General features: G+C 36.8%; 1 protein-coding gene across 1 annotated transcript; it reads left to right on the forward strand.

Moving 5' to 3' along the window:
• The first annotated feature begins 4,799 nt into the window (after positions 1-4,799).
• Positions 4,800-7,427, forward strand: dmrta2 (DMRT-like family A2). The gene is made up of 2 exons (XM_056773493.1): positions 4,800-5,709; positions 5,936-7,427. The coding sequence occupies exons 1-2, from the start codon at positions 5,247-5,249 to the stop codon at positions 6,790-6,792; spliced, it is 1,320 nt and encodes a 439-aa protein (XP_056629471.1). The 5' UTR covers positions 4,800-5,246; the 3' UTR covers positions 6,793-7,427.
• The last annotated feature ends 3,572 nt before the right edge of the window (positions 7,428-10,999 follow it).

Below are 10,999 nucleotides of genomic sequence, written 5' to 3' on the forward strand. Positions count from 1 at the left end.
ATTCAGCCAGCAGGCTGCCAATTTCTAGGGTACTATATTTTCTAATAAACCAAAATATAGCCAAGGAACTGTCATAAATGAAAAAATATCACATTTACGGTAAAACGCTTTACATTAAGGTGATATTAGTATACGTTATTAATATAGATGCATTAGCTAACATTAGCATTAGCTGACAATGAACATTTGAGTTTTTCAGCATGTATTAATCCTTGTTATTGTTAGGTCATGTCAATACATATATTCATGTAAATTCATGGCGGATTAACTAATGCTAACAATGACGTTTGATTTTAATAATGCATTAGTAAATGCTGAAATTAACATGAATTGATAAATGCTGCAGAAGTATTGGTCATTGTTAGTTCATGTTAGCTAATGCCCTTAACTAATTGCTACCAAATAGCACCTTATTGTAAAGTGTTAACTAAAACTAAGATGCATCCGCATGACCGTAAGCAAAGTGCCATATCATTTTGATTGTATACCAAATTGACTTGCGCGTAAATGTAAGTTAAATATTGTTTGATTGTTTTTTTATATATAAATATGGTCTAAAAAACAATATTCGGATCTGTATTAATACGAGGGAATCATTAATTATTCAAATTATAATTTTGGCATTTTTATTTGTAATTTTAGTTGACTCTTGGTTTCAGCATGAGTCGGTTTTTTCACAAATTTAAATGTCCAAATATAAAAAAATTGCGTTTGTGGTAAAATCAAACATTTTAATAAAAAAATAAATCGACTGGTTTATTAATGTAAGTAGGCCTATCTTATAATTGCAGCAAATGCAAATAGGATATTATTGCAGAGGAGGTCCAGTATTGTATTCATTTCTTACAAATATTTCATGTAAATCTCATCAGCTCTTACGTGCATCAATCTTTCGATATTAAAAGCCTGTCCAAAAAGTGAATTGCACGCCAATTGTCCAGGCTGCCACTCGCCCCGTTTCCCACTCTCCTCTCATAAGAAAAAAATTATAAACCTGTGGTATTCGGATTATCGTGGACGAGGATAAAGCATTAAATGGGGCTAAAGTGGCTTGAATGGACGCAGTGGCGTGCGAAGAGAAGCAGAGTAATTATTGCTTCATAATTGTGTTCTTTTTCTTTTTTCAGCAAGCATCGCACTGCTGAGCCCCACTCGGAGCGGTTGTGACATTTATGAGGCCGGTCTTTGTGCTGAACACTTCAAGTTTAAAAAACAAGGCCAATTGAGTCGGCACAGCTCAAAGCCGGTACCATTGTAAAGGACCACATTGAGTTTGGATTTCGGACAATGGTGTTTCTCAAATTTCTTGCAAAAACCTATACTCCATCTGTGATCTCAATGAGCGCTCTTTCACGGGGATTCTTCTTTTCTGTTTGATTCGTTTGTAAAGGGAGGCAGATGTGGAGGGATGGAGCCCGCATTTTAATTGGCTGCTGCTTGAACACACACGCACACACCATTTCATCTGTCATCAGCATTTGTACATTCTTGATGTAAGAGGTGGGGTCACATATACAGTACAAATATATTAAAAGCTTTAGTTATACATATTATCCTTTTTACTTGTAGGCCTATATTCCTTTAAAAGTTAACTTATTTCACCTTTTTATAATATCTCTTTAAAGTATCAATACTAATTAAAATAATAAAGACAAAAGAAAAAAGGAAGTACCTAAATATTTTACCCATGTTGCAGGTTTATTTTAAATTATATATTTTTCCAGGATTTAAATAAACTTTTTGTAGTTTTTTTCACCACCAATAATAACCTGCTTCATTAATATAAAATGATGGTGATAAAACAACATTAACGAATAAATAAGCATATAATGCTATATGATTTATCTAGCATGCGTCATAAGTAGCCCAATAAAAGCTTATTTTAACGCAGTTATTTTAAGCGCTTTGTCCTATGCCTTCAGGGGAATGCCTGTGCTGAGCTCAAGGGTCCTGCGCGCCGCGGCGCTTTTCATGTGAACAAGAGGTTAACAACCTAATGAGGACTTGGAGACGAGATGAAGCGTGTAAATACACTGGTTTTCCCAAAACCGCATGCTGCACCCTCATTCCCCTTTTTTATCTGCTACTCTAACCTCTGCTGCGCTTTGGCCACTCAAACCATTCCATCAGGAGTTCAGCAGGGAAGCAGTTTGGGTCCAGCCGCGCTCCGGCCCGGTATCAACGGAGAGAAAGATCCTGACAATAGCGCTCCGGGGTGCTAGAGGAACAGAGACATGCTGTTACATATGTCGGGTCAAGCATCTCTTTTGTGCCCCTTTAAAAAGGTGTAAAACTCAGTCAGCGGTGGAGATCCTTAAAGGAGTGAAAGCCTTGTATGGGTTTTTGATGCATAGGTCTGATGAACTGTTGAAAGAATGTTGAATTTCCTAAGTGCCCACAGTCAGTTTTAATTGCCCGGGGGCATTTAATTGGAATGCAGAGAGACGCCCATTCAATTGAGAGATTTTTTAAAGTAAAGCGTGTAGAGGCCGGCTTCATTATTTAAACTTCATAAACGAATTGATGTAGCATCCTTCACAAAAAATTATAAAGGTTTACCAATATAGTTACCAGCTTTTGAAAATCATAGTCACCACAACTTTGACCACCACAATTAACATAGGCCTATTTTAAAACTAATAACCTACAAATACATATGCAGATATAAGAACATTTAGTGTTTAAAAGACCTTTGTTGGTTATCCTGCGATTTGCATTAGGCCTAATTTTTATGCATTAAACAAGGTCTGTCTACTTGTTTTTACTTATTTGACTTATTTTTGACGTTATTTACTTTAATTACTATAACCTTGTGTGATAGTATGGATTCGATGAAAGTTGTGATTTTATTATTGTCATTGACGTAACAGCTTCAATAAAACCTAACACTGGCGCAAGATCACAATGGTTAAAATAGTCGTGCGTTGCGCGTCTCAGTTTATGAACAATCAACGCCTGCTTGTGGATTTGTAATGATCTCGAGATGTCTATTTTCAGTCGCGTGAGATCGCTACCGAGATAATGACTTTGAATGTCAAAAAGCTTTAGTTTAATATCGTCTCTATTAGTGTGCTGGTTGGGTAATTAAAGGTGCAGATGAGAGCGGCGGGGGGACAGATGGCATTTGCTTACTGTGATTGAGTATGTAAACAATCAGAAACGGTGCGACAGGGAAACATCATCAGGCCCGCATCACTTCATCGAAGCTTGCGTGCATTTCACAGTCCAGGTAGCAAATGAAAGGAAACCGTGGTGTAATGCGTCGAAAAGTACAGCTTTGTTATGTGTTCACCAGAACGAAAAAGTATAACATATATAACTTAATACGTAGGTCTGTTGCAATATTTTTAGCAGATATAACATCATTTTTATTTCAGAAGATCAATTTTAATGAAGCCTAAATATGTACAACTCCACAGTCTTTAAAATTCACATCAAATATTAAATGAAACTAGAAATTTACTGGAAATTAGGAAACCTATTTTGTAGTCTTCAAATAATAGGTAAAGACATTTGGTAAAGAAATGATAAGAAAAAGCCTAATAACGATTAAAAGGGTTTCTTGCTATACGACGATAAAATTACCGAAAACGTATTGTTTGGCAAAAACGTGTTAAATTTTATCATTTCAAAAAGTTGACAAATTTTACTATAATAATTTGTCTAATAAAGTCCTTTTTTCAGTAATATTACTTAATGTTATATTAAGCTAATTCTAACATTTTTAGCAAACGCAATAATAGGCCTACTTATTATAATTTAAAAATATAAATAGTGGCAGTTTCATTTACTTTCGTAAATGAAAAAAACCCTGTAAGCTACAAATAAAAGTCTGAATAGCTCTGCAAAATACTGGTGTAGATTTTATTGTCGATTGTGCTCGATTTATCTACGATAAAATATACACGGTACAAACTAAATATACAATTATTCCGTTTATTTTTATCATTGGTATCAATTAGGCTATATATATATATATATATATAACAAATATGTTTTTGCAAAAACAAGACTAATACATGACCTACGCCGCCTAAAAGCAAATGTGTGTTAGAAACGTTACATTTTAATTCATTCTAAGTATGTAAGCAAGCATTAAAAACACAATATATTTGACATACATTATATCACTCTCCGAAAAAAAGTCTATCATACATGGAATTACACTCTTTGAATTAACAATGAATGCTAAAACATTTTAAGACGAGCTAACATTGTGCACAGTAAACATACAAATTCGCATGCATGCATTACACATAAACTTTAAACGAATTCGTGTTAAAATGTGCTTTGGAAACTTACCGTTTTGCGTATAAAGATATTGACGTCACTCTGTGTGAAGCTCTCGCTCCTCACTACAACAAATCCCTAAAATGCATTGTCTTTTAGAATATTACAAACTGCAAGTTCTTTTGGCTAACATCCACCTGAAAATAATGTAAACAAATATATTTTGCTTTTTAGAGAACCACGTAAACAACTTTCTGTAGCAGCAGCTCAAAATAAACGAAATGTTTCAACTATGCTGTGAGAAAATATAGGATCAATAATGGTCTAACAGGGTCTATTGCCTGTTTTTTAGAAAATAAAATCATATGATAAAAGTTTTATGTTTTAGCTCTGCGTGATGCTTGTTATTTGAGAAAAGAACGCAGGTGGACACAGTTGAAAAAGAGGCAAGCCAATCAGATTGCTCCTTCCCCCTTCGGCCAATGACAGGCGCCACATTGTTGTCAAATTTGTCTAATGAAAACGTGGGCGCAACAATAGATCGAGAGGGATCTGTATCCACTGAAGATCTCTCGAGGAAGTTAGTGTCTCACACTGACTCAAGCAGCAAACTCTGCTCTCTCAGACAGCTCTGTCTTACAGTCATCTGATCGTTTGGTTTAAGGTTAGCTTTAGGTTCCCATTTGGTGGAATTTTGTGTTTAAAAATCCGCATTTCTTTCATTTCAACGTTTTTATTCTTGAAGAAAGTAACAGTTTCTGGGGTTACTTGTGGACTTCGCGCAACAAGTTGAAGATCTGGCGCATTGGAAACTGGACTTCGAACAGCGTTTCTAGGTCTTGTTGAAAGTGCTCCTGTACATTGCCATTCGGGTTTTGCTGAAAAAATTCGCAGTGTATAGATTCTGTCCAATGCTTATGAAACTTCTTTCCTTTACGCACACTTCTCTCCGATCAAATACTTCGGCTGCGCACGAATTTTAACCCATCTATCGATTGCCTGTTACTTCGGAAAATATGGATCTTCGTCCAGAGATCCCTCCCGCCGGCCAAGCAGGGTCGCAGGTTCATGCAGGTGCCATGGCTGCTGCTGCCGCCGCCTCCATACCGGTTTCCATGGCCAGTAGCCTATTAAGGGGCCCTCCGCTGTTGCTTCGCGCTACGGAGAAGTATCCACGGACGCCCAAGTGCGCCCGGTGCAGGAATCATGGCGTGGTATCTGCGCTGAAGGGGCATAAGCGCTACTGCAGATGGAAGGATTGCATGTGCGCCAAATGCACTCTGATCGCTGAGAGACAGCGCGTCATGGCAGCTCAGGTTGCGCTCCGCAGGCAACAGGCTCAAGAGGAGAACGAGGCGAGGGAACTGCAGCTGCTTTACGGCACAGCGGAGGGTCTGGCCCTGGCTGCGGCAAATGGCATAATACCTTCCAGACAAAACTATGAGGTCTTTGGGCAAGTTAACAACGACACAAACTCTGGTACGTGGATATATTATAATGTGTTAAGTAAAGAATTATGTGCATATACATATATACAATTATATGTTATAGTGCTTACAGTGTATATAGTGGTTACATTGGTTGATACAGATGATTTTATAGTCTCACACTCCAAAAAATATTGTTGTCGACTGTAGATCACCAAACAAAAAAAAATGTTTAAATGTCAGTACGAGGAGATTTATGCATAATTTATATTTTTCAGGTGACTCCCACATTCAAAAGTTCGAGTTTTTCCCAAAAAACACATTACAGCGATCGGTGACCCCACAACAGGCTGTGGGAAAATCACTATCCACAGACACCGAATCGGTTCCTGGGATTTCATCTCCAGATATGCGTCACGGCTCCGGGTCGGAAAATGGTGACCGCGAATCCATCGTGAGCTCCCCCATCGCCAAACCTCTGAAAGACGGAGAGGAGACTCCGGGCTCAATCAGTCCCCTGGGCTCAGACTCCGGCTCGGATACAGATAAAGACGAGCAGGAGCCTTCGCCCTCATCTGCAGCGTCGCGACAGATGAACGCCATTGATATCTTAACGAGGGTCTTCCCCAACCACAAGCGCAGCGTCCTTGAGCTTGTCCTACAGGGATGCGGTAAAGACGTTGTGCAGGCCATTGAGCAAATCCTCAACAACAGCGGCCAAGCCAAGGGCCCGGAGGAGTCCTGGACGGCGGAGAGGATGCTTCAGAACGCACAGCCGACCCTATCCTCCACCCCGAGGCCTATGTTACCTGGAACCATGACGCTGAGCAACAGGTCTGCCTTCTCACCTCTGCAACACAACGCGCCGCACTTTGGTGCCGATCCCAGCACATATCCTCTCAGTACGCATTTGGGCCTGAACCCACTCCGACTGGCATACTCGGCTCACAGCAGAGGTCTCGCCTTCATGGCTCCTTACTCCACCACAGGCTTGATGCCAACACTGGGCTTCAGGCCGCCAATGGACTATGCCTTTAGTGATTTGATCAGAGACAGGACTCTCTTACATAAAGATCAGAGCTACACCAATGGACTCTACGGTCCTCTGGTCAACAACACTCCTGAGAAACCGTGAGCGTATATTCGACAGAACTACAAAGACAATTGGGAGAGTGTTTCCCGAATGTAGACAAAAGTGTTCAATGTCTTTAAATAATCCAAGGCCTAAAGGTTCATCGTTCAACGTCTCCAAAGACTCACGGGCCTCCTGTTTCCAGTTATTGCATTTATGTATATAAAATATGTCTAGTTTAAAAAATAATACGGACTAACGTGTTTGGTGGTCGTGGCTTCTTTGAAGTTTGTGATTTATCAAAAAGAAATGGTTACGCGTAAAGGTCATAGTTTTTATCCATCTTACTCCAATATGGCTTTACTGACACTGCCACATTGCAATTGAGTCAAAAGTTTAGACCTTAAGCGGGGTAACCATAGTATTTTCATGTAAATTGTGTATTTTAAAACTCCTCATGTTTTTTCAATCCATTTAGAATATTTACAAAACGGTTTATGCCCACGGGTGATGATATAGAATAATTTGCTTCATCATTTGAAAGGGACTATTCTAGCGTTATTGTTATTGTGAAACTTCTATCATTCCATCCTTTCTGCTCCTCGTCTGTAAAATCGTGCCATGTTTTTTCAACAGAACGCTAATTCTTTGGATTCAATATGGTAATGGCTCAAGTAGACAGTTGTATTCCCTTTGTGAGTGATATATTGTGTTACGCAGCGAAATAAAGTATATTGTATTTCTTTAATAATGCAAGTCTGTCAAAAGTCATTTTCTCAAAAAACATCAAAAGGCTCTAAAAAATATTGACGTAAGATGTAAAGAGATGGTTTTGTGAATGAAATCTTGCTAAGTGTATATTTCTCTGTGTAAATTTTGCAAAAAATAAATGTTATTTTATTCTTACTTTTTGCATGGCTTCTTTTTTTCTGTATTGAACAATTGCTAGTAATATTAACAATTTAGAATCGTATTTATTTTTGATAAATTAAAATGGTCTCCACCATCACAATATATATTTTGCATTTACAACAACATTTAAAGTAATATTTGAATAGTACCCTATTTCAATAGAAAATAAGCCCAATAATTCACGTTATCTTCAACTATAAATGACAAAATGGTTACAAAAAAGGTTAGTATTAACTTCTTCATATTAACTTTTTTTCAAGCACTTTCACTTCATAAAGATACATTAAAATTAATTGCCTAATGTTTCTGAATATATTGTCAAATAACAATTTCAGGACAATACATCTTTTATGGTCTTTTGTGGTTTTTATAAGCGTTTCTGTCTGCAGTTTGAGGTAAAGAGATGTGATAGTTTAACGTGTTCTTTTAAAACAATCTGACGTCTCTAAACAGAGACAGTCTCAAGACAGCAGTGCACTGTATTTTCGCACGAGGAGTGTATAGCTGCGCTATTGAAACGCGATGCCATGGAGACATAATCCCCCTCGCCAGAGTTGAAGTGTTTACTTTTTCCCCGCAGATAAAACAGTGTAAACATTAGTGGTGGATTGACAGTGTGCCTTCATTTAACGGAGAAACAGAGCACTCCAATGTTCATAATGCACATTTGATGAAGTGCATGATAACACAGAGCACGTCAAATTAATATTTACACAGTTTGTTTTAATAAATTCTGCATCATTTCAGCGCCTCTCGTGTGTTTTCTGTCTAACTCGTCTTTATTTCAATGTCATTGTACTATCCACATAATTACTACAAGTGAAGCCCTGTTAAACAAAGTAATAACATTTTTGGGGAAAAACATTTTTTTTAGGATCGAATGAGTCGAATAGTCAAACAGTCAAAATATTGAAGAAAAAAGAACAGGTGCATTTGAGTAAAATATCTCCCCGAACATGCTCCTTTATGGATTTTGCTGCTTGGATTAAAAATTATATTTATGTATATGATATGTTATATAAATGTATCTTTCAAAAAGATGTATCAATAAACCCTCTAACAGATTAATTGACATTCCACAAAAATGTTCTCTGAATTTGTTTAGCCTGTAATGATTTTAGTTCAATTTGTCCAACAACATAAGAACAGACACGCACGTAGCATTTGAAAGATTACTGACAGACCGCCCGTAATCTTTTCTTACTACTTATTATTCATAAAGAACTGGATGCAACAGACTTTGTTTTGAGAAAAAAATAAGATTTTTTTTTTCCGTGACAGTAGCCTTTCTAATTAGGGCAAACTTGTTGAATGCTATTCATTTGAACTGCAATGGCCAGTCATATAAAATCAGTGAACTGTTACAATATTAACTACTTGTATTGTGTTTTTCTGCTGTAGATCAAAGATATTAACTAGGTGGTTTATTAAGATGGCATACAAATAAACACGAATTGCTAATTTAACAGGTGATATTTTTAAGCAACAACATAAATAAAATGATTTGTGAGTAACATCTGTGAAAATCCATTATTATGTAATTGTTTCGAATTTTACATTGTGATATTCACCGCATGAATATGTCGCCCTCTAACGGCAGAATGTAAAATCAACAGAGACGGCAGGTGAACTCTCTGGATTTTCTCTCTCGATTTAATGTTTGATTGTATCACCATCTTGTGGTGAAATGTGTAAACAACAGATATTTTGGTACAGAACAGAACATTTGTCATACCTGTTTTTTTTTTAATTCTCGACCTGCACAACCCGTTATATATGACTTTACATCAATTACATGGGAATCAAACGAACGTTTTTCAAAAGCACGTGCTTTTTCACTTGTCAAATTCATGTAGTTTGTTAGGGTTGTGTATTATTAGTTTGTATCAGTTGTGTATTATTAGTATACATTTCATTTGATCAATTTTAAAAGCGCATTCTTATTTACGGTTACGACCAGGGAGCCCGTCACACATAGCAAGCGACTGCAATCTAATTACTTCCGGTCAAGTTTGCGACAGTGATCTGTCGACAGCACGTGGGCGTGTTCAGGCGCAACGTTTGAATGAACTTAATCATTTATACAAATGCATAGCCACAACCTGTTGGAGTGAAACATCTGTGAATATCAAGTAATATGTCTTCTGTTAACTGCAAGTTTCGGTAAAATGCAAATTTAACTTTCCGCTGAGCGATTTGGTGATTTTTTGTTTGTGTTCGTAATAGTAGACTGGACTGCGTTTGCACAGATTTGCGCAGATTAATGTTTGACGTTACGTGTTGATCTTCATCTTTAATAAGATGAATTATTGACAGTGTTGGGTAAGTAACTCTGAAAAAGTAATAAATTACTAGTTACTACTAGTTCAATTATATCAGAAGTAACTGTACTTAAATTACAGAAAAAATAAGAGAAATCCCTTACTTTACTTTTTAAAGGGAATAGTAATTAAATTACAGTAGCTAATTACTTAGTAACTAGTTACACCCAACACTGATTATTGATGGGTGAAAATTGTACATCCTATAAAAAGCTCACTTGTGTTAAGTGCATCCATAATGGATGTTGGGATATAGCGAGAACAGTGAAATAATATCAACTTTATTTTTATGCAAATAATTCAGTTATTTATCCATCCCATTCAATTCACAATGTCGTCATATAAAGTAGGGTAGGCTATGTGTTAGGAGCAGGTGAATCACTTTGCCTATCTCGTTTGTGAGGGACGATTTGGGCAGTTTTGTGCTATTTGATGTTTTCAGAATTGATTAACTTTGGGCACTTGTTTCATAATTTGATAGTGTTGCCCTCTTCAGGTAGAAAACAGGTATTTATAATTATTTTAACCAGCAATTGTGCATTATATTTGTTTAAAAAACGAATTTCAGTGTCATAATATCCTTTATGTTAGATCTGATGACTAAGTTTAATATTTATTTAGTCTTTGAAATTAGTTTTATTGTTCATTATTTATATTAATATATATACTACATATCTTTTTTAATATAAAATGATCAGTAAAGAATTTTTGGAATCCTGTGTAAAGATGTCCCATTTCATAGTTGAGGGATGTCATATCAGTGGTGTGGTTGTTTTAGGTATACAAAGAAGAAAACATTATAATAACACCTTGGAATGCAGTTGGTTTATGAATGACGTATGCAATGTCATTGTTGTCATTGTTGATAGGAGTTCTGGGAACCTTCTATCAGTACTACTTGATCTACGACCTTCACCATAAAGCCTATAGTCTAGCATTTACAGTCCAGGTTGTTCCCAGGAAAAACATAAGAAAAGACAGCAGGAGAGGGAGACATTCTAATCTGTAAGTCTGTGAGGTACACATCTCTCTGTCCT

This window comes from Triplophysa dalaica, chromosome 18 (genome assembly GCF_015846415.1).
Source record: "Triplophysa dalaica isolate WHDGS20190420 chromosome 18, ASM1584641v1, whole genome shotgun sequence".
NCBI lineage: Eukaryota > Metazoa > Chordata > Actinopteri > Cypriniformes > Nemacheilidae > Triplophysa > Triplophysa dalaica.